This window comes from Saccopteryx leptura, chromosome 4 (genome assembly GCF_036850995.1).
Source record: "Saccopteryx leptura isolate mSacLep1 chromosome 4, mSacLep1_pri_phased_curated, whole genome shotgun sequence".
Classification (NCBI taxonomy): Eukaryota; Metazoa; Chordata; class Mammalia; order Chiroptera; family Emballonuridae; genus Saccopteryx; species Saccopteryx leptura.
Window position 1 is genome coordinate 48115924 of NC_089506.1, and position 24799 is coordinate 48140722.

The 24799-nt window shown below is 42.4% G+C and overlaps 1 protein-coding gene across 2 annotated transcripts in view; it reads left to right on the forward strand.

Annotated features, from left to right (window-relative positions):
- TMTC4 (transmembrane O-mannosyltransferase targeting cadherins 4) overlaps positions 1 to 24799 on the forward strand; it is a 71941-nt gene that overhangs the window by 36646 nt on the left and 10496 nt on the right. For both annotated transcript variants that reach the window (XM_066380607.1, XM_066380608.1), the window contains exons 6-14: positions 4918 to 5015; positions 8591 to 8683; positions 8898 to 9062; positions 9831 to 10033; positions 11266 to 11437; positions 11524 to 11655; positions 17878 to 17957; positions 18129 to 18236; positions 18340 to 18481. In XM_066380607.1, coding sequence (XP_066236704.1) covers positions 4918 to 5015; positions 8591 to 8683; positions 8898 to 9062; positions 9831 to 10033; positions 11266 to 11437; positions 11524 to 11655; positions 17878 to 17957; positions 18129 to 18236; positions 18340 to 18481 — 1193 coding nt within the window. The remainder of the gene's footprint in view (positions 1 to 4917; positions 5016 to 8590; positions 8684 to 8897; positions 9063 to 9830; positions 10034 to 11265; positions 11438 to 11523; positions 11656 to 17877; positions 17958 to 18128; positions 18237 to 18339; positions 18482 to 24799) is intronic.

A 24799-nucleotide genomic window follows, 5' to 3' on the forward strand; every position in this document is an offset into this window, starting at 1 on the left:
GGGAACTGTGTGGGGTGACTTTTACCTTGTTTATCTGTACAATACCCCCCCCCGTGGTAATTAATGGGTCCATTTATCATTAAAGGTGTCTATTTACATAAAAACTGGTAATATGAGAAAATCCAGAAAGTGGTTTGACACAGACTCAGGCAGATGTGATGTGGGAGAGAGAGCTAAATGAACCAACCATACGTGCACCAACTTGCAGAGGACACGTCTTAAGGGTATTGTGTGCCATCCATTTTCTTTCTTTCTTTCTTTCTTTCTTTCTTTCTTTCTTTTTTAATTTGGGAAATTAATTTTCACAGGGTGACAATGATGAATAAGTGTACATAGATTTCAGGCAAATCACTCCATTATTTGAATAGTCAGTTATGTTGTATATCCATCACCCAAAGCCAAATCATTTTCCATCACCTTATATTTGTCCCTCTTTACACCCTTCCCCCAACCTTGCCTCCCCCTCCTCCACACCTCTCTCCCCCTGGTAACCATCTCACCTTTATCTATGTCCATAAATCTCAGTTTTATATCCCACCTCTGTGTGAAATCATATAGTTTTTAGCTTTTTCTGATTTACTTATTTCACTCAGTATAATATTCTCAAGGTCCATCCATCTTGTCTTAAATGTCACTATGTCGTCATTTCTTATGGCTGAGGAGTATTCCGTTGTGATATGTACAATCCTCTTTCGAAGGCTGCATCCATTTCTGTCATGTCAGAGGTGTGGTCTTCTCCTGTGCTCTGGCATGGTGCATGGTGAGCTGTGACCACCTCTGCTTTGCCAGCTGGAGCCCTGTGCTCTGCTGCTAAAAATTGTGGCCTTTCTCAAATTCATACTGTCAAAGGGAGCTGACCGGAATGTTAGCTCTAAGGGTATTTTGGCTGTAATTTTTTAAAAGACTTTGGTGTCTACAAAACACTTGTTTAAATGCCCAAAGAAAATGAATTAAATACGTAAATACTCCATTAAATATGTAAACACTCAAGGGCAATCAAGTTTAATTTGACAGGGTTTTGTTGTCCTTGTGACTCATAATGCTGATCTTTTGGTATTATGCACATGTAATGTGATTAATTTCTACAAGTAAAATTTTCTTTAGTCTGCTTGATGGAACTAAATATTCTGATATGTAATGGTTTTCAGTAAAAAGGACTTGGTTTCTGGGCTCTGTGCCACCTGTGGAGATACTGGAGCAGAGCTAAGGCCTGAGGTGTAAGGAGGCAGGCGTGGACTCTCACAAAGAACATTCTAACGGCCCAAAGTTTAAACGAAAAGGGCTGGCATACAATTCCCATCTCCAAGTTACTGTAATGAAGGCCACGTGACCGCCTGCTGGAAGCGTGATGGGAAGGATTCCAACATCTCCATCATTGCAAAAGAGATTAAATGTACAACCTCTTAGAAGCACTACTCCAACTTTGACTAACTTGTAGTTCTATGAATTGTGGGCTAATTGCCCCTTTTGGTAAACAGGGGACAGTTACTTCATTCACTAACCCTGTGTTGCCTTTCTAGAGCCAGGCAGATGCTGCAGATTCCATCCATAAAAACTTAAGTTGCTCCCACCGGCCAGGCGTGGTGGCAGGAATGAGCTGTAGGCAAGCTCCTCATCTCAGGCAATGCTGGGCCGTTAGCTGCATCAGGCTCATCTGGAGGCCTGGTTAAAAGGCCGAGTGCTGGGCTCCACCCTCCAGTTTCTGATTCTGCAGGTCTGAGTGGGACCTGAGAGTATGTTTCTAAGATTCAAGGGCAGGTCCATGGACTACACATTGTTAGCAGCACTGGTTTAGGGCAATGGTCTTATTTCTTTTTTTCCTGCCCCCAGAACATTTGGCAAAGTCTGTGATGTTTTTGCTTGTCAGAACCGAGGGCTGGGAATATCACTGGCATCTGATGGGAGAAGCGGGAGGGTCCTACTACACATCCTGCTGTGCATCCTCCTCACCTTCCCTCTCTCCCCACTCCCTAAACACTTCGTTGTCAGTATCCTGGTCGGGCAGTTTAATGAGAACCCAAGTGTATTTTTTCGCTGTATAATGAGCTTGGCCCATTTTTCAGACAAGGTGACGGATCAGCCACAGCCTTGCCCACTGCCTCAAAGCCCCAGTGAAAGCCATCTCCCTGGAAGAACCAGGGGCAGTTTTGCTGATTCATGTGCAACAAACGTTTATTGAATGTTTTCTGTGGTCCCAGCACCAAGTGATTTTTTAAAAATGTATGATTTTTAACACATGCACATAGTTAACAAAATTTAAAAGGTATAAAAGGTTATACAATGAAAAGTAAGACTTCCTTCCTCCCCTACCCACATTTTCCTCCTTAAAATTGTTCAGAAACTAATATAATTGGTTTCTTGTGTGTTCTCCAGAGATAAATTTTGCATCTACAAGAATACTTTTGTAATTTTTAAAGTAGATGTCATGTTTCTATATAAAATTTCCCTCTTCACTGAAGACTGCAGTTAATGTTGCCCCCATTTTATAGAGGATGTCACTGAGGCAGTGAGTATAAGTAACTTACTCAGGGTCACACAGTAGATGGCAGAGCTGGAATTCAGACCAGGAATTCTGGTTTTAAGCGGAACCGAACCAAGATTCATAGGCACCCCAAACAAGCTAATGATTTTGGCCTCCAAGCAGGCTCACTTTGCCCCACTTCAAAGCTGTGTCTTGTTGAGATATTTGCTCCTCATCTGCCTTCTGAGGAGGTGAGGGTTTCACAAAGGAAGAACAGAGATGACCCCATATTTTATCTTTCCTCCCCTCTCAAGCAGTTCAGCTCCGGCCCCCAAACTGCAGATACCGCCCACCAGTGTATAGCCAGACCCTCCTCGGAAGGCAGTTTAAGGACCACGGGTTATTACTGTAACCCTCTCAAACTTCCTACTACAGCATTCACATTTCTAGCGATGTTTTGTCTTCCTACTGATGCTTGAATCCCCGTGCAGCTGGCAGCCCAGGCTGGCCTGTGCCTTTACCTGCCCCGAGTGCTAGGGGTGGCAGCGCTTGCTCAGTGGTCCTGTGTCTTCCACACTGGGAGCAGAGCAGACCCGCTTCACACCGTCTCGTGGCCAGAGAGCCCAGACTTTTCTATTCAGTGGTGGGATTCAAATAATCTAATAACTGGTTCTCTGCTCTAGTGACCGTTTTAAGTATAAAAAACGATATACCAAAAGGTAGTGTATTACAGTGGTCCCCGACCTCTGGGCCGCGGACCGGTATCAGTTCGTGGGCCATTTGGTACTGGTCCGCAGAGAAAGAATAAACAGCTTACATTATTTCTGTTTTATTTATATTTAAGTATGAACGGTGTTTTATTTTTTAAAAATGACCAGATTCCCTCTGTTACATCCATCTAAGACTCACTCTTGACGCTTGTCTCAGTCACGTGATACATTTATCTGTCCCACCCTAAAAGGCTGGCCCGTGAAAATATTTTCTGACATTAAACTAGTCCATGGCCCAAAAACAATTGGGGACCACTGGTATATTATATTATGCTTAAATAAGAACAATAGAAGAGGTACACAAAACTAGATTATAAGAAGGAGTTTTAGAATATTAATGAAAAAATATTCACTAATACCTGGCAAAAACCAGTAAAACTGTCATTTAAGATATTCTATATTGCTTCTTGATTGGCATCTTCAATTTTTTTCACCTATGGACAGAATGAACATGACTACAGGCACTTAGAATACACGGTTGCTCAGATGAATGTTAAAAAAGAGGAAGGAATATAAATTTGTGATTTCCACATTGGACGGCTTCCCAGGCACCCACCTCAGAGAGAACCCTGATTACAAGTGCCATTTTAACAACCGATTCGCTGAACTCAACAAAAAATTAGGTATCGGTTCTGCTGAACAGGTGCGAACTGGCTGAATCCCACCACTGCTTCTATCTGAAGACTCTCAGAGTGGCTCCGGTGTCCCCATCGCTCCTGCTCCTGCGCTGTGACGGTAGCTGGAAGTCATTGTGTAACCAGATGCAGTGCTTACACTCTCAGTGGGAGTTCTCAACATAACTTGTCAGAATGGCCCATTAGGTGGTTGGCAGGTTGGGAAGAAGAAACTTGCCCCCGTGGGGACTGTGGGATGAGATATCTGTGGCTAGGGCTTCATTACAATGCCTCATGAAGGCTCTGGGCTCCTGCTCAGGTACACCTTGAGAGGGGATATGTGTACCATTTAGAGAAGTGGTTTCCAACCTTTTACACTTGGGGACTAGTGAAAATAGAATTGCTTCAGAGGCCGCTAAAACAGAAATTATCCCAAGCGTAAGTGAATTCGAGTAAGATCATTGCATCTGTAATCTTCATACAACATCAAAGTGGTTAACTCTTTCTTGGACTGGCACTAAATTTCTGGTGGATGGGTCCGTGGACCAGTGGTTATAAAATACAGAAATGCAGGGGTCTAACACACTCAACCACAGAGAAATGCTGTCAGAAGACCAAACTCTGGCCTGACTAGGTGGTGGCGCAGTGGATAGAGCATTGGACTGGGATGCCGAGGACCCAAGTTCAAGACCCCGAGGTTGCCAGCTTGAGCGCAGGCTCATTTGGTTTAAGCAAAAGCTCACCAGCTTGGACCCAATGTTGCTGGCTTGGTTACTCAGTCTGTTGTGGCCCCACGGTCAAGGCACATATGAGAAAGCAGTCAATGAACAAGTAAGGTGCCACAAATGAAAAACTAATGATTGATGCTTCTCCTCTCTCTCAGTTCCTGTCTGTCTGTCCCTATCTATCCCTCTATCCCTCTCTCTCTCTCTCTCTGTAAAAAAAAAGAAGACCTAACTCTGTTTTTAAACTATGGCTATTTAAGGTGCATGCTTAGAATTTAGTTTCTGGTGCTAACAAGGATGAGCTGTGTTGTGTGACTTTTCTGTGTGTCATTTCTCTGAACTGGCAGATAACAAGGAAGGAACGCATTCTACATTCTGGGTGTTGCTGAGTATCCTTCTGGGAACTGTGGCCATGCTGTGCAAAGAGCAGGGGATCACTGTGCTGGTAAGACCTGAGCCACAGTCAGTGCCTGCTCCCAGCACACCCTTTGCCCTCCTACAGAGTCAAAGAGAGCTGGCCCTGCACATGTGACCTCCTCTATTGCGCCCCACGGCCAGCCTACAGTTGTAGACATTTCTGGACCAATCACTTGGGCTCTCAAAATCCTGGTATTTCACACCAGAATGGACTGTCTTAGATGACGACCATTAGCAACCTATGGAAATGGAGAGTGGGAAGTTCTAAAGAGTGGTGATTGGTTCTCTTGGAGAGGTCCTGTAGAAAAAGATGAAATCCTGAGTTTTCTTGGATGCTCTCGTATTTCGGCTATCCTAAATACAACAGTGGACTGACAGCATGCATGCTTCTGGACCTAATTAAGCCAGCATTGAGTGTGTGTCGTGTTGTACTTGGCTTTGACTGGAAATGTGAAAGAGGAGAGGAGAGGGCCCCTGAAGAGTAGAGGCGCACACCTCCCAGGTCTGGTTTCAATTGAAGGCCCCGGAAGGGAGAGGCAGTGAGATCCACTGTCCTCTTTCTCTGTCGTAGCCAGTGTTCTGCCTTATATTATTGGAAGGCAACCTATAAATTAGAGATGTGAGCAGAGGTAGAGGAATGAAAAACAAAGATGAGGGATTTGAAGGTCCCATGCAGGAATACCCTGGGAAGGAAAGGGCAGTTAGAGCGATTTGGGGTTTGACACAAGTCAAGGCAAAGTTCAGTGGTTTTATTGGATTAGATCCATCAAGTTAAGGTTAGCTAGCCAGGAGATGGAATAGAAAGAATTACTGTGCAAAGATGCTTGAATTTCATGAGTTACTTTTTAAAGTAATTTTCTCTAAACTGATGTTTCTGAACGCTGCTATTATTGACAGGGATGGATCTGTTTTCTTACGGAGGCTGTCCTGTGAACAGTCAGGTGTTTAGCAGCATCTGTGGCCTCCACTCACTAGATTCCAGTACGACCCTCTCAGTTGTGACAACCTACAGTGTCTCCAACATTGCCAAGATTCCCTGAGGGGCAAAGTGGTCCTCTTGAGAACTGCTGCTCTGAAGCCTTGCTCCTCAGAGTGAGGTTTGAGGAGCAGTAGCATCAACACCACCTGGGAACTTATTAGAAATGTGGGATTTCAGATCCCCGCAGGGCTGCTGAATGAGATCCACATTTAACAAGGTCCCTAGGTGACTCCCATTAACATTGGAGAAGCCCTCAGAATTAGGTTGGATTTATGTGAAGAAAGATATGGTGAAATTTAACTATTTTCAAAAATTTGATAAGAATGTGGGCTTTTTTTTTTTTTTCAGAGACAGAGAGAGAGAGTCAGAGAGAAGGATAGACAGGGATAGACAGGAACGGAGAGAGATGAGATGAGAAGCATCAATCATCAGTTTTTTGTTGCAACACCTTAGTTGTTCATTGATTGCTTTCTCATATGTGCCTTGACCGTGGGCCTCCAGCAGACCGAGTAACCCCTTGCTCGAGCCAGTGACCTTGGGTCCAAGCTGGTGAGCTTTGCTCAAACCAGATGAGCCCGCGCTCAAGCTGGTGACCTCGGGGTTTCGAACCTGGGTCCTCCGCATCCCAGTCCGACGCTCTATCCACTGTGCCACCACCTGGTAAACAAGAATGTGGGCATTTTGAGGATGCATTTAATCAGGAAGGAGGAAGGAGGGCTAATCTTGTGTGTGGGTCAGTTCTCATGATTGCATGACCCCATCACCCCTTGGGTACTGTCCTATAGCTCACAGGCAGAAAAACAAACAGTGTAAAAAGACAGCGGCCATAGCAGCTCAACAGAGAGCTCCTGCCTTCTAGAAAATAGTTTACATTCAGGCAAAAATGGTCTTCTTTGACTTGCTAAAGTCATGTTTCACATGGGTGAATAAAATCGGATTCTTTGAAATGATTAACCCAGTGCTGGCTTGTGCATTGGATAATTAATGGCTCCCAACATTTCTGGAAGAAGGTTAAGTAGGAATGTCATCCTTGCTCTGAAAACCACAAATCACCGCTGGCTTCTGGTGATTTATGATCTTCTTTGTCACATAGCCCCATATTAAAAAGACTCAAGTATTTTAGGGGCAGTTATCCAAATACACTGTGTATATTCTGACCACTTTACCCAGTTTGGGCAGGGAGTTTTCTGCAGCAGCGACACCTGTGGAAAAGTCCATTGTGGGGAAGATAAAAGAATTTAAGGCTCATCTAGCCTTCAGCCTGTAACTGTGGGGGTAATAGCTGCGAAAGAAGCCCTCACCTGCTAGACAGGAACTGTCATGGTGGCATTGGAAGCTGTTAGCATAGGTGGAACTACAGTATCGCACTTGCAAAATCCAGTGGCATCGCAGAACTGAAGTTATTTACTAGGCACCCATTTATCATGTCGTGGGCAGGGCTCCACATGACAGCGGCGACTTTCTTCCATACATTACCCAGTCCAGTGGACCCTCTGCCATCTTCAGTGTGTAATTCCCCAAAGTCACCCTGATCATCCCCATCATCTGCATCACGGCCAGCTGAAAGGGGAAACTGAGTGGTGGAGCCTGTCTAGGTTTATAACCGAACCTCCAAGAGGAGGCATTATCACTTCTAGCCACGTTTCATAGGCTGGAATTCAGTCACATGACCCGTGGCCACACGTAACTGCAGGGGAGGCTGGGAAATGCAGTCTGGCTGTGTGCCCGGCGAGAACAGAAGACTGGTGGGACAATTAGGAGTATGAAGCTGAGAGATTGCCAACGGCCCATCAAAGACTGTTGTACCGCCTGACTAGGCGGTGGCACAGTGGATAGAGCGTCGGACTGGGATGCGGAAGACCCAGGTTCGAGACCCCGAGGTCGCCAGCTTGAGCGCGGGCTCATCTGGTTTGAGCAAAAAGCTCACCAGCTTGAGCCTGAGGTCCCTGGCTCCAGCAAGGGGTTACTCGGTTTGCTGAAGGCCTGCGGTCAAGGCACATATGAGAGAAAGCAATCAATGAACAACTAAGGTGTTGCAACGCGCAACGAAAAACAAATGATTGATGCTTCTCATCTCTCCGTCCCTGTCTATTCCTCTCTCTGACTCTCTCTCTGTCTCTGTAAAAAAAAAAAAAAGACTTTTGTACCTATTCTGCTCCTGCCTCTGCTACACTGCAGAAGTCAGTCAGCACTTGAGGTTCTTGAAGCATAATTACTTATGTGGCTGGGTTTTCAAGGTTGATGGCTGCCTTCATCTTTTTAGGCATAATAACTGCCCAGGTAACGCACTCAGTTGAATCAACTAAGGGACCATCTTAGAGTAAAGAAAAAAAGGGAAAGAAGGAAGTCCAAATTTCTAGCTATACCAAATCGTGTAGTACTCTAACATGCAAACTATGAAATTATGACTAACAGGAATTAACTAGATAATAAATTTGGGATATTACTATGAGCTAATTTCATAGAAACAACAGGTTGTTTTTTTAAGAGCTGAAGAGGTCTTCCGTAATTATCTAATCCACTACACTCCTTGTCTAGATTTAGTAATAAAATTGTGCAGCATAATTGCCACCTAATTAGAGTTAGTCTCTCGCATCATTGATTGCCTTGTTTTGCTTCCTCAGGGTTTAAATGCAGTCTTTGACATCTTGGTGATAGGCAAATTAAATGTTCTGGAAATTGTCCAGAAGGTACTACATAAGGACAAATCATTAGAGGTGAGTATATACTTCTGTCTGCAGACCCAACACAGAAAATGTCAAGTACCAGCTGACTTAAAATGCCATATTTCTTGAGATTTTGAATTCTAAAATAGCCACTAATGCACAGTGTCAACACAGTTCAGGTGGGATTGCTGCATGTTTGTGCCTGGCTTGACCAAACTTTTATTTGAAAATCTGTGACACCGGGGGCTTTGCGGTGTCTTTTCAGAACATTGGCGTGCTCCGAAATGGGGGCCTCCTCTTCAGAATGACCCTCCTGGCCCTGGGTGGAGCAGGGGTGCTCTACACGCGTTGGAAAATCATGGGCACCGGCCCACCGGCCTTCACCGAGGTGGACAACCCCGCCTCCTTTGCTGACAGCGTGTTGGTCAGGGTGAGTTCTGAGTCTGTCGACCAGATTCCGGAGTCCTTCGTTCCTCCTCCTCATCCCACTCCCAGCACACCCACAAATCCCTGGTAAATGGAACACCTGCGTGTTTGCTATCATAAAGGATATTCTAGGATGAAACCAGGCTCTTGTTAGGGGATTGAGCAGACAGAAGCCCCTTGTATTTCCATTCTAATCAAGATTAAGGTGTGGTTCCTTCTACCAGCAGGTTTCTCGCCAGCCTCAGCAGTGTCTCCTGACCCGGTGGCTTTAGTTATAAAGGAAATTGGCATGGCAGAGTTAAGATAAACTAGAGCACTATCAGTGGTATCTTTAAAAGTCTAGTGATGTCGAGACTTGTTATTGGGAAGGTTTGCTTTTTCTGAAGGCAAGGGTGCCAGTTCTTAGCAGTGCATTTCATAGAGACAAATTAAGAGAATCCAATTCTTACGTTGTTAGGCATGTAGGTGACCCCTGAGACTCAGAATTCCTGGGTTACAGACTTTGGGAATCACTAAGTAAATCAGACATAGTTTGACCAGAAATATAACAACTGTATAGCAGAGGCTGGTGGCTATGCTGCATTTTCCTCTATTAAAATCTGAATGCATTTAATACATTGCAAATTATAACCCCATGTCCATTTAGAAAGTAGCAATATTTTATTTTATACAAGTCTTCTGAAACAGATGCCACAGGAGTGAAGTTAGGAGATACATGTATTTTTTTCAAGTTTAGTTTTAAATAAATGTTTGTTTTCCTTTTGACTGACAGGCCATAAACTATAATTACTACTATTCATTGAATGCCTGGTTGCTGCTGTGCCCCTGGTGGCTGTGTTTTGATTGGTCAATGGGCTGCATCCCCCTCATTAAGTCAGTTGGTGACTGGAGGGTAATTGCACTAGCAGCACTCTGGTTCTGCCTAATTGGCCTAATATGCCAAGCCCTGTGCTCCGAAGACAGTCACAAGAGAAGGTAAGAGGCCATGCTGAATTTTAACTTCCACTCTGGGCTGAGTCAGACGCATTTTGCTAAATCCAGCACTGATCATTTTAACGATTTTGTGGAAGTAATGTCTAAGGACATTTATTTCCAATACATATTTATAAGCAGGATGAATTCATCCGTTTGGAATCCATCGCTGGCTTCAACTAGTGGGGAGTGAACGTGGAGGAGGGGGGGTATGGATGACTGCTTTATCTCCCCCTCCTCTCTCCCCTGCAGTAGCATTTTGAGATCCTTTTCTCAGTAGGTGGTCAAGAGTAATTTATGGTCAGAACAGAGAGTGTAATTGATGGGTGTTGTGCCCATTATTTCACAATTCTCCTTCAGGAAACCCTGGTGGATGCTACACTGTTTCCTCCTGTTATTTGGTACAAAATAAACTGTTGCCCCAAAGACACTGTTCTTTCTCACCAAAAAAAAGGGGGCAGGGTTTATTGAGAAAATAATTGGAGGAAAAACAACTGTGTTTCATGAAAAAGGAAACTATATATTTAAAGTGATTTCCTTTATGAATTGTTTATAGAATTAGATTAGTAATTTCTCAAAATAAATCAAGTTTTAAGTTTACCTGTGTTCTATATCAGTTTGTAATTCTAAAGGGCACCAAACTAGTGTCTCAGTTCACTTATACATGTGCAATTACATTTTACTTTTAAAATACTGTAGGCATTGGGTCCAGAAAAGAGCCACCAAGTGTGACCTACTTTCCCAATGCCTCCTCTTGTGTTATCTGGGACATTAGCAATGATAGCTTAGTCCCGGAAGTGCTTCATTGCTCAGCTTTCTCCTACTTGATCAAAATTTGTGGTGTTGTAGCCCCCTCAAATGATATTAGTATATTTCAGATTTTTTAAAGTTTAAACTCATTAAGTATTGTTATACCTGTTAAGTTTGTGGGAGGATATATTTTTCTATGAAAACTATATTAGACTAATTGGGACCAATCTCCACTGGGCTATTCAATACCTACATGCTTTGTGGTGAATTTGGAGTTGATGAATTAATAAGGCCTCACAAATATCATTCTAACCTTATTGATATCAATAGTATGACTTGTAAATTTTACCCTTATACTTGATGCTTAGTGCCTTAGTGAGATATCTATGTCTTATTCTAGTACTGCCAGGCTTAAGCCTCTCTACTGGTGACAATGTTTTGCTAAAGTCTAAAAATAGCTATTTTAAATACTTCTCATTTTCCAGGATCCTCACTCTGGGCCTGGGACTCCTCATTATCCCGTTTCTCCCTGCAAGTAACTTGTTCTTCCGAGTGGGCTTTGTGGTGGCCGAGAGAGTTCTCTACCTCCCCAGTGCTGGGTACTGCATGCTGCTGACTCTCGGGGTTGGAGCTCTCAGCAAACATACTAAGAGAAAGGTACTGGCCGAGAGAGGCATCATTCATAACCAAGGTGGTTGGACAGATTTTCCTTATGACATTTACCATGTCTCTCTATTCTTAAGAAACTAATGGCTGCTCTCGTACTGGGAATTTTATTCATAAACACGCTGAGATGCATGATCCGCAGCGGCGAGTGGCGAAGTGAAGAACAGCTTTTTAGAAGTGCCCTGTCTGTGTGTCCTCTCAACGCTAAGGTGGGTCGGCTGCCCTGTTTTTGTAGAAGGACGTTACTGGGAAATGTTTTCAGTTCAACAAATGAATAAGAAGAATTGTTTGCCTTTATACAAAATCAAGCATAAAATTTGGGTTTTTCTTTCTTTTCTTTTTTTTTTTTTTTTTTTTTTTGTTACTTTGATAAAATTTATTAAAATTCCATTTAGTCAAAATAATTCAAAGGAAATTATTAAAATTTTGGCTAATTCCGCTTAGCCAAGATAATTCAAAGGAAATGTTGATGAAACAGGAGATTATTTAAATGAGTTTTTACTCATCTTCCAGTGGATCCAATCACCCGTTGAGATGGTGGCAGGGGAGCTAACACCCGGCATCCAGTCTGGGGCTGGAGGAGGCCCACAGTGAAAACATTCAGAGCACATTCTTCAAAATACACGCTCTACCCATAGCATTACCTAGCCTCCAAGCCATAACCTAAGGATGAGATTACCTATAGATGGATAATAATGTGGTTCAGGAAGTTTAAATTATGCTATGTAGTGTGTATTAGTATACATTTATATCACCGTGGTGTCTCTACTTGGGATTCCTTTTGTTACATTAGGTAAAAATCACTGTATAGACTTTAAAATTGGCAGTTTTTTGTGGGTTTTTTTGTTTTTTTATTTTGTTTTTCAGCAAGAGAGATGAAGAGATACAGAGAGAGACAGACAGGAAAGGGAAGAGATGAGAAGCATCAATTCATAGTCGCGGCACCTTAGTTGTTCACTGATTGCTTCTCATACGTGCCTTGACCTGGGGGGCTTAAGCCGAGCCAGTGAGCCCTTGCTCAAGCTGGCAATCTGGGGCTCAAGCCAGCGACCATGGGGTCATGTCCATGATCCCACACTCAAGCTGGTGACCCTGTGCTCAAGCTGGTGGGCCTGCGCTCAAGCCGGTGACCTCAGGGTTTCAAACCTGGGTCCTCAGCATCCCAGGTCGAACTTCTATCCATTGTGCCACTATCTGGTCACACATAAAATTGTCAGTGTTTTGCTGAAGCAGTCTGGTAGAAATTTTTTCACTAGGATTCTTCATGAATCCAGTCTCTTAGCTTACCCAGTTCTGCTTCTTTGGGCAAAACTACATTTTTTGAACTTTTGGTGCCCTTATCCATAGAGGGGGTCAATAATGCCTGTCTCCTGGGTTTGTGATGAGGCCTTCATAAAATATGGCATCTCAAGTGGCCTACTGTGGTAGTTAGAACATAGTAGGTGCTCAGGAAATGTTCGCTTTCTTAGGCTCATTTTAGTTTTGGTCATCGCATTAAATGACAAAAGAATGTTACTTGCTCAAAATAAGATGCCAGGGGGTTAGGTTCGAAGAATTTCTATTAATATCATGTTATTCCTAAATAATAATTCATTCTCTGTTGGGTCATCAGAATTGGTGATTCCTAGGATGCTCCAAATGAGATCCTCAGGGGGTAAAAAAAAACAAAAACAAAAAACAAAACTCTCTAGAGTTTTATCTCATTTTTAAACTCTATATTTAAGAAAAAGCAATGATTTCAGGTAAAATATGAACAAATCTAATGAATAGTTGACATCTCATTGTGACCTTGACGTGAAGAATAGTATAAAAGGCACTGATTCCTTGTTTGTCTTTTTCTTGATTGAAAAAACCTTGTTCATGTTTTCTAGTTAAGAGACTTAATTAAAAGAGTGAATTACTTCAAACTTTTATCGTTAATTTGATTTGCTAGCCTGTCCACTTATTTTATGCTATGAAAAATAAATTGCCTGTGATTTAATTTTATAAATGTTAAAATATTTGCTTTATTTTTCCTTTTGTTTTTGAACAGCAGTAATTATTCCTTCTATTTATTATAGTTCTTTTCTATGAGGAACTCAGATTTCTCTGTAGTGGCTCTGTGATTAATCTCCATCATTATAATTAATCTCCACCATCCTCCCTCTAAGATTTTTAGAGAGCTGGTATTTTTTTTTTCCAAATGAGAGAAACTGAGGCATAGAAAAATAGAACTGACGTTATCTAGATTAGTAATGTAGGTGGCTAGATAAAGATCTGGTGTGATATCGTGCCCAGGTTACTCTAGTAAAGGGGGGTGGGGGGAGATGGGATATATGTGATTTTGAACCTATTTGTCCTAGTAATGTGACATCACATGTTGTAGGCTAGAAAACACAGGCTTTGCATAAATGGGCGCACACACAGTTATTAGATGTTGGCATACGTGGTTTTCTTTCTTTAATTTAAAACATTTACTTACAAGACCTCGTCTTCAAAATGGACTTGGTGATGGTAGTCCTTTCCAAGAACTTTTCAGTGATGCCATTTGGGATAAGCAAAAGAGAGATTTTTTTTATTCTTTTTTACTTTCTACTATAAATAGAAATGTAATAAAGTTGACTTTCTTTTTTAATAAAATAGGTTGATTTCAGGGAAGATATCTTATTTAAGAAGACGCTGGTTTCATTAACTTCATTACAGGAGATATAGTTTTTTGTACCTGTCACCAAGTACAAAATTTATATTCACTGAATGTTAAGTAGTTGACACCTGGCTCTAGATTAGGCCCAGATATACAAACTGAGGCTCATCCATCTCAAAAGATTGCAACATCCAGGTAGGTAGAGTTGGTGCCTGGTCTGCATTTGAATTACCCACAGTGCCTTGCATATGGGATGCATTCAATAATAATGATTAAATTGAGCCAAATGGAAATGAAATTCCTTGAGCCTACTATGGTGGAAATACCAAGGTTCTAATCATATTTACAATCATTTTTAGTGTTTAAGGCTTTAAATTATGTAGCACTTTCTATCATCTCTGTAATACAATTCTAGATTATTTTAATAATGAAAAGGATTGTATACCACAATTAGCTATTTTCTTAAGGAGTGACCCAGGATTGATTATAGGATATTTATGGACCTAAAACATTTTAAGTTTAACATCAGTCATTTGCAGAATATTTGAAACCAAACTGGTTTTAGCACTGGCGTCAAGGTGCCTTCTATTGCTGCTGCTTGCACTTCCTTTACAGCCGTGGGGTTGCAGTGGCTGGTTCTCTGTGGCTCCTGAACCATCACTGCCTCAGCACGTGAACCACAAAAGCTAGAGGGAAAGTTCGAGAATTAAGGAGGCTTTTTCAACTTTTTCCTTTTCATGGAAACAAAAGTCACCTATTCTTTAAACACTATTTTAAGTCAACTGTGTCGAGGTTATTTTGTTTTGTTTTGCTTCGCTTTGTTTTTCTAGTGGGTTATCTAGGCAGCTGTTTTCTGTTCAAATACGCCCTCCGTATAACCCACAGGATAAGGCCGGCCTCTGGGCAAACCCGTTTACCAGTTCTTAATTATGGACGGCTTGCCTTCGTCTAGGGCTGTATCAGATTTTTAACTGGTTCCATCGAAAGAACTGCAGTCTGACTTTCCGGAATTGCCCCTCCTTCCTCCCCTTGTCTGCTGGTGTCTGGCAGGCTGGGTGTCTAACAGAACACTCTCTATGCTGCAGAGGGCACTTGAACTCTTTGTTTGAGCTTTTTATTGAGAAAACAGAATTTCCTCATAACAAAGGAAAGCGGAGGGAGTGCAGGGGGGAGAGGTGGGAGTGTGTGTGTTGAAGTCTGCCCTAGAGCTGTATTTGTATTCTGGGACCACAGACGCAGCCTTCACAGGTTGGATTTTCCAGATTGGGGGGGGGGGGGTTTGGGGGGGGGATCAGGGGTGAACTAACACTTCCCGGCTGGGGTTGGGGGAGGCACAAAATCAAACCATTGAGAGCATACTTTTAAAAACGTGCATCTGACTACAGCATTTACTAGCCTCCGAGCTATAATTTGAAGGTGACAATACCCAGGAATGGAGAGCAGTTTGGTTCAGGAAGTTTAATTGTGCAGTGTGCTGTGTAATAGTACCCATTTCTATTACCCGTGGTATCCCTGCTTGTGATTTCTTTTGTTAGATTAGGTAAAAATAAATGAATGGACTTTAAAATTGGCAGTTAAAAAAAAATCTCTGTTACATATGTGCTTAAAGAATGTCGCACTGCTCCCTACCCTTGCAGAAATATTGGTATTTATGAAAATATGCTCTAACTGTAGGTTAAGGCTAATGAGGCAGAATGCGCTCATATGTTCAGAAGGGGTTTGGAAGTGTTTGAGTGTAATACTACTTGAATGTGTTTAAACCATTTTTGTATTTCATGATATATTAGTTTGCCATGACAAAATATCATAGACTACGTAGCTTAAACAACAGAAATTTATTTTCTCGCAGATTGGAGGCCAGAAGTCCAGCAGCAATGTGTTGGTGGGGTTGGTTTTTCCTGAGGCCTCTCTCTTTGGCTTACAGGTGGCCATCTTCTTATGTGTCCTCACATGGCCTGTTTTCTGTCTGTAAGCCTTTCTGATGTCTCTCTTCGTGCCCAAATTGTCCCTTCTTGTAAGGACACTGGCCAGGTTAGGTTAGGGCCTACCCTAAGGACCTCATTTTAACTTAATGACTTCTTTAAAAACCCTTTCTCCAAATATAGCCATATTCTGAAGTGCTAAGGTTTAGGGCTTCAACATGGGAGTTTGGTGGGGGGCACAATTTAGCCCTTACCACTCAAAAAGAAATGTTATTTTACTTTATGAAAAGTAATAGATGGTATGAATGAATGGGTCCAGAACTTGCCTTGAGTGGTCAGCTCCATCTTTACTTAGCACCGCAGTGAACGGGTGTGATACAGTAAGAAGAAACAGGCTTTGGATCCTGGATTCAAATCGAGCACCAGAACCTTGGGTGAGATTCTTCACAACACTGAAGCAGTCCCCCAGCTCAGAAGGACAGTGATAGCAGCTACCTGTCAGGGACATTGTGAAGAAAAGAGCCTGTACTTTAGGGCTGACCCTTACACCTGGCTTATGGCCTCGCTCAGTACCCGCGTGCTGCTGGTGTTTCTGTTATTGTGATTAATCACACTTAATACACCTAATTGAATGAATTTCTATAGCATCATCTCTTCTGAGATTGCTCTTGGCCCTTACATTATAAGCCTCCAAAAGGAGCTTTTGGTAATCAGTAAACACTTCTGATAACCATCCTCGTGAGTCTGTGCAGTTCTGCCGCCCTGGTCTTAGTTCAGGTCCCAGCTCCTTTCCTTGCAGTTTCTTCCGAGTCCATGTATTCTCGGGAAAATACCCTATGTTGCCACCATTGTGCCCTCACTTTAAGATGACCTGAAGATTTCCAGTAGGTTTGCAACTGTGAATTCTGTTTCTTCTAGTCTACTTTACTATCAAAGCATTAAAAATTCTTTTTTAAAAATGGAAGTAAAATTCTCATAACATAAAATTAACCATTTTAGTTCTACAGATATTAAAAATAGAATTACCGTATGATCCAGTCATTCCACTTCTGGGGAAATAGATAGATAGATAGATCTAGAGAGATTGATAGATATATATACAGGGTGGGACAAATGTAGGTTTACATTTGTTTATATAAAAATAATATAATAAATAATAACGTAAGAATAAACTGTCTTATGTACTCGCAACCATAAGCCTTTTGCCTCATCGTGTGTGTGTGTGTGTGTGTGTGTCTGAAGGAACTGAAAGCAGATCTCATAGCCGCATTGGCCACAATAGCCAAAAAATTAAAGCGAGCTAAGTGTTCATTAGCAGACGAATAGATAAAGGAAATGTGTATGTCTACAATGGGATATTATTCGGCCTTAAAAAGGAAGGAAATTCTGACATGTCACAGCAGGGATGGACCTTGAGGACATTATGCTAAGTGAAAAAAGTCAGTCACAAGAAGACAAACACTAGGTGATATCACTTATACGAGGTGCCTAGAGCAGTTAAATTCATAGAGACGGCAGAATGGTGGTCATCTAACTAGGGGACAGGTACATGAGAGAGGAGGGGGATGTGAGGGTTTGTTCAGCAGGAAAACCAGCCAGGCTTTCTCATTTTCTCTGATGAGGTCTTTAAATATCCTTCTGTAATATTTTAGTGGTATCATCTGCTTGTCGCCTCCCTTTCTTCGACTCCTTTCTTACAAGGTGGGGGATTAAAGTACAAGCAAGCCCCTTGCCAAGCCTCTAGGTTTTAACTAAAGTTCTGGTGGGTGGGTTTTTTTTTTTTAATACCATCACCTTTTGTTTTCAGTTAGAAGATATGATCGCTATCCCTGCTCTGAAGAAAGAAGTCTACCAGCTGATGACCAAGTTTTTCTCTCTGTTTTCAGGTTCACTACAATGTTGGCAAAAACCTGGCCGATAAAGGCAATCAAACAGCTGCCATCAGATATTACCGGGAAGCTGTGAGGTACTGCAGGCATCCCATCTCATTTATATGCGTGGCTTGTTTTAACTGTCTAGGGGTAAAGGCCTGTCCCCTTAAGAAGACCCCAATGTTAAGACATCCTTACCAATTCCTGAGAGATTAGTGAAGACTACAGAGCATTAATAGACGGTCGGTCTCTCTCTTCACTTCCAGATTAAATCCCAAGTACGTTCATGCAATGAATAATCTTGGAAATATTTTAAAAGAAAGGAATGAGCTACAGGAAGCGGAGGAGCTGCTGTCTTTGGCGGTACAAATACAGTGAGCGCTGTTTATAAGTGTGCTAGAGGCAAAGAGATGAGCTCCTGCCGTTTGGAGCCTAAGCCTTTCTTTTCTTTGTTAACCTTTTGAAATGTTCTTCCAGGCCAGACTTCGCTGCTGCGTGGATGAATTTAGGCATCGTGCAGAACAGCCTGAAACAGTTCGAAGCTGCCGAGCAAAGCTACCGGACCGCGATCAAACACAGGAAAAAATACCCAGATTGTTACTACAACCTTGGCCGTTTGGTAAGTGCAGTGTAGCTGGAAAAAAAAAAAAAAAAAGCTTGATTTTTTTTTCCTTTTTATAGTAAAGTGAGGGTAGTAATGCCCTCCTAGTATTCTCCACCTTATAAAGTTCTTTCACTTAAGTTTATCTCATTTGAAGATAGCTGTTTGATTTTTTTTTATATTTAACTTTTAAAGCACTAATTAGAGAGTAAGCCAACTTTAATTAGCCAAGTTTAAGAGATTACAAAGGCCCTGGCTTGTTGGCTCAGAGTTAGAGCATTGGCTCAGTGTGTGGAAGTCCCGTGTTTGATTCCCGTTCAGAGTACACAGGACAAGTGACCATCTGCTTCTCCACCCCTCCCTTCTCCCTTCTCTCTCTCTCTCTTTCTCTCTGTAACCCTCTCTCCCCCCCCCCCTTGTATCCCTCTCCCACAGCCATGGCTCAAATGGTTGGAGCAAGTTGGCCCTGGGCGCTGAGGTAGGCTCCATGACCTTGCCTCAGGTGCTGAAATAGCTCGGTTGCCAAGCAATGGAGCGGTGGCCCCAAATGAGCAGAGCGTTGCCCTGCAGGAAGTTTGCGGGGTGGATCCAAGTTAGGCACATGCGAGAATTTGTCTCTCTGCCTCCCTCCCTTTAACTTAATAAAAAAAATAATAAATTTTAAAAAAATGATCACAAAGGCAACAGGTCAAACCAAGGAATAAATTAAAATTGTTAAAGTCCCTTGTGCCCTGTAAAACAGTACTCCAAAAGATAACTTCCTGATAAACATCAATTTCTCTGTTTTTAGAACATGAATAAATACTGAGATTAGAAAAACAAACTCATACTGTGATTTCTTTCTTACGTTTTTATTGAGTTTATTGTGGTGACATTGGTTAATAAAATCATGTAGGTTACAGGTGTACAATTTTATAAAATATAATCTGTATATTGTACAGTGTGTTCACCACCGCAAGTCAAATCTCCTTCCATCACCATTTATCTCCCTCTCCCCTCTTCTACCTCCCACCACCCCTTTTCCTCTGGTAATCACCATGCTATTGTCTGTGTCCTTACCTTTTTCACCCAGCCCCCTAATCGCCCTCCCTTCTGACAGCTGTCAGTTTGCTCTCTGTATTTATGAGTCTCTTTCTATTTGATTGTTAGTTTATTTTGTTCGTTAGACTTCACATATAACTGAAAATCATAGGGGACTTGTCTTTCTTTGGCTTATGTCATTTAGCACAATGCTTTTCAGGTCCATCCATGCTGTCGCAAAGGGTAAGATTTCCTTCGTTTTTATGGCCCCGTAGTAGACCATTGTGTAATTGTACCACAGCTGTTTTATCCACTCATCTGCTGATAGACACTGGGCTACTTCCAACTCTTGGATATTATGAATAGTGCTGCAATGAACATAGGGATGCATATATTCTTTTGAATCAGTGTTTCACATTTCTTCAGATATATTCCCAGAAATGGAACTGTTGGGTCAGAAGACTGCCCATTTTTTTTTTTTTTTTTTCTGAAGCTGGAAACGGGGAGAGACAGTCAGACAGACTCCCGCATGCGCCCGACCGGGATCCACCCGGCACGCCCACCAGGGGCGACGCTCTGCCCACCAGGGGGCGATGCTCTGCCCCTCTGGGGTGTCGCTCTGCCGCGACCAGAGCCACTCTAGCACCTGGGGCAGAGGCCAAGGAGCCATCCCCAGCGCCTGGGCCATCTTTGCTCCAATGGAGCCTTGGCTGCGGGAGGGGAAGAGAGAATCAGAGAGGAAGGGGGGGGGTGGAGAAGCAAATGGGCACTTCTCCTATGTGCCCTGGCCGGGAATCAAACCCAGGTCCTCCGCACGCCAGGCCGACGCTCTGCCGCTGAGCCAACCGGCCAGGGCCCATTTTTAATTTTTAAGGTAACTTCATACTGCTTTCCACAGTGGCTGCACCAATCTGCATTTCTACCAAGAGTGCAAGAGGGTTCCCTTTTCTCCACATCCTCACCAACACTTGTTGTTTGTTGATTTGTTGATGATAGTCATTCTGATGTGAGGTGTGAGGTGATAGCTCATTGTGGCTTTAATTTGCATTTCTCTAATGATTAGTGATGTTGATCATCTTTTTCTATGTCTGTGGACCATCTGTATTTCCTTGAAATTTATTTATTTTATGACAGAGAGAGTCAGAAAGAGGGGACAGACAGGAAGGGAGAGAGAAAGCATCAATTCTTTGTTGCGGCACCTTAGTTGTTCATTGATTGCTTTCTCATAAGTGCCTTCACCAAGGGGCTACAGCAGACTGAGTAACCCTTTGCTCGAGCCAGCGACCTTGGGCTCAAGCCTTGTTCAAACCAGATGAGCCCACGCTCAAGCTGGTGACCTTGGGGTCTCGAACCTGGGTCCTCCACATCCCAGTCCGACGCTCTATCCACTGTGCCACCACCTAATCAGGCAGAAAATAATGTATTTTGTAGTAACTTTTTTTTTGTTATTAACAGAATATAAAGATTTGATTGCTCTAATTTTATATTTAATAGGTTATTTCTTTATTCAAATGAATATTCTAGCAGTAGCTCTATACGAAGTTTAATAACCTTAAAATCTGAAAACTTGTGTTGGTGATGGTGAAATAGATTCTGTCATTGTTTCTAAAAAGCCTCTATGAGGATACACAGCTCAATCATTGTAGCTCTTGATTTTCTTAATAAAGAAAATAAATACACACCAGAAAATGGTAGCTATGTGAGATGAGAGGTGGTAACTAATCTTTTGTGGTAAACATTTTGCAATATAGATGCATGTGTGTGTATCAAATCGCATTGTACACTTTAAACTTATATGTGCTGTATGCCACATATTTCAATAAAGCTGGGGAAAAAAGACCCACAAATAACAGAATTTGTTAAATAAGAATGATCATATTCTCTCTTCTGTCAACCCTTTCATTTTGATTTCAAGAAACCAAATATGGATGTTCCTAACTTATTTAGTTCTTATATTCAACAAAATTGCTAAGGGAAAACATTTTGTTCAGTTTAACCAAACGAAAATATATGTATAGTGATGTGATTTTTTTTTAAACGAGATTTATATGTAATTTTCCAGATTTTATCCAGCCTAAGCTCACAGGTATGATTGCATCGAAGTTGTTTTTAAAGCGATGCCTGTTTATCCTCATCCTTGCGCTATCAAAACCAGTGGTTCCCAGACTAGTTGTACTTCCAAGTCATCCAACCCTGTCTCAGTTTTAGGGAATCAAAAGCTCCATAGAGATTCATATTTACAAAACAACCAGCAAAATTCCCCAAGTGATTCTAATACCCTGTGGTTGGCCCTGCACTGTCTGAACCTTGAGGAGACAAACGAACCAGGTGAGAGCAAAAGACACTGTTTGGAGAGAACAGCCTAGAAAAAACATTAACATCTTTAAGTGTGTAGAAAAACCAGGCTTCAGTTTTTTTTGTGTGTTTTTTTTTTTGTTTTTTTTTTTCATTTTTCTGAAGCTGGAAACAGGGAGAGACAGTCAGACAGACTCCCGCATGCGCCCGACAGGGATCCACCCAGCACGCCCACCAGGGGCGAGGCTCTGCCCACCAGGGGGCGATGCTCTGCCCATCCTGGGCGTCGCCATGTTGCGACCAGAGCCACTCTAGCGCCTGAGGCAGAGGCCAAGGAGCCATCCCCAGCGCCCGGGCCATCTTTGCTCCAATGGAGCCTTGGCTGCGGGAGGGGAAGAGAGAGACAGAGAGGAAAGCGCGGCGGAGGGGTGGAGAAGCAAATGGGCGCTTCTCCTGTGTGCCTTGGCCGGGAATCGAACCCGGGTCCTCCGCACGCTAGGCCGATGCTCTACCGCTGAGCCAACCAGCCAGGGCTCAGGCTTCAGTTTTTAACATGACGGGAATGTGTGCGGTCCTCGCTGTTTTGTTTCTGGACTGAGTAGCCAGGTGTGCGTTGGGGAGATAGAATTTTATGGACGGGGGGAGACAGGGGCTTTTCCCACCCAGCACTTGAAATAAGCACATGCTGCTTCTGATATAGATTTTAAAGTGAGGTGGCTTGTGTATTTTAATCAAAAACTGGAAAACATGTTTTAGTTACCATACGTCACAGAAGATACTATCTCCGTCTACTTCAGATAGCGTGGAAGAGAGGAATTCTTTCTCCCTGAAAATGGAGGGAAATGGCAGTCATGTGACTGAGTCCGTGGCGCAGCGAGATGTTGAACAGGGAGACTGACGGCAACACATTCCTGTTGTCCCATGTCACCTTTTCAGAACCGCTTGACCTCGTATACATTTCCTTCCCACTTTCCATTTTCAAATTCTGTGCTTTATGATCTCATTAAATCATTTGATGTTGAAACAGCTTTACTTTTGAAACCTGAAAACTTAAGGAGAGCTAAAACTACTCTAGTGAGAAACTGTTGTAGATCGAGGAAGAAAACCTTTTCCTCTACCCTCCTCGGTTCTCTAACTGGGGCCCGCCCTGCAAATGAGGCTGACCACAGATAAATGAACAGGACAAGAGCAGTTTGTTAACACATACCACATGCCTACATGCAGGAGAAACTCAGTGTGAGTAACTCAAAGCAATGGACCGAGCTTACATAGCATCTTAACAAAAACAATAAATTCTCAGAGAAATGACAAAACAAAGAGATTCTAGGCTTCCAAGGGTGACATAAATATAAATATATGCAGAAAACTAATGAAGTGAGGTTCTGTCTTCTTTGTGGCCATAAAACTTCACCAGGGAGGGAATTGATGGCAGTCCTCATTTCTCAGTTTCTGCCTGTAGTTAAGTCGGGAACGCTTCTTTCTGCATTGCTTGAATCTCAAATGCTTTTATTGCAGTAATCCTTATGCCAAAGTGATAAATTTGGGGTGGCATATTTTGACACCCTACATTGTTCTCGTCGGTGAAGGGGGCAGAAAGACAGTCAAGCATCACCTTATGATATAAGTAGAGACTGGAAAATTCGATCACATTGTAAAGCAGGGTGGAGCCCTGCAAAGTTAAGGAAGTGAGAATAGGGGCTAGCTGGGGGACTGGAGCAAATTGGGTGTTATCTGCATCCTTGCATTGGTGGTTACTGCAGGCGTTTCTGTCTAGTTATTGTGTCTTTTAAACTAGTACTTGCGTGACATGTACTTGATATCCGTGTGAATTCTTTTTTCATTCTTTTTTGTCCTTTTTTGAAGGTAGCTCTTTTTTTAGACCATTGCGTGCAAAGGATGTAAAGCTACAGCCTTCTAGGTTATGCTTTAATGCCCTAATACTTAATAGTCTTCCTTCCTGCCCCTAGTAGCTGCAATTCCTTGGGATATGGAAAATAGAGAATTTATGCTAAGTGTGCCTTCCGTAAGAGTTACATCTCAAGAAAGGAAGATGGAATATAAAATACAGGGTTTTCTCATTGCTCCAGTCCTTGGAATTTCATGTAAATCAACTGTACTATTAAGTGGAGTGAGACCTGGTACTACTCTCTGTGCACATTGTTTACTAATTACGCGATTGTGAAATGATCTTTCTATGTTTCTTCTGCCAACAGTTCTTGCTTATTTAAAGAGTTTGCTCTCCATTGTTGTTTAATTATCCAGCGTCAGCCTGCTTGACAGCTTAAAAGCATGAAGAGCTTAATTTTAACAACTCAACCAACACATTTATATATTGGCAAATAAAAAAAAATACAAATTTATTTTTAAATATCCTCCTTAGTCACGGTTTAGCAACAGGAGACAGAAATGTATTTTGACTTTTGGACCCAGATAAGAAAAGAGTATAATGCTGTTTTCTTGTGAAATAGGAATTGGCAGGAGCTGGATGACTTGGAACATATTACTGATATTCGAGAACTATAATAATAGTGACTGGAGATGTTACTAGAGACAATTCATTATGCAAGGCTAATTGTATCAGTCAGCATCCATTCAGGAAAACAGAAACCATGTGAAGTATTTTAAATAGAGAAGATTTAATATAGGAAATTGCTCGGACAGTTGTTGGAAGGCTGGAAGAACAAAAGTGGAAAAATAATATTAACTCAGACAGTAAAAGGAAACCCTAAGGTTGGGGAAACACAAGAGCAAGGGTGACACCAGGAGGTAGGAGCTCAGAGAAGGGGTCACCATGACAGGAACTACCACAGACGCAAGCTGAGGACAGCTCCATCAAAGCATATCAGCCTCAGGCACTAAAAATAGCTTGGTACTTGAGCATCAGCCCCAGATGGAGTTGCCAGGTGGATCCTAGTTGAGGCACATGCGGGAGTCTGCCTCACTATCTCCCCTCCTCTCAACTAAAGGAAAAAAAAAAGAAAAAGACTCATGATTAGTTTTTTAACTCCTCTCATTTTAAGT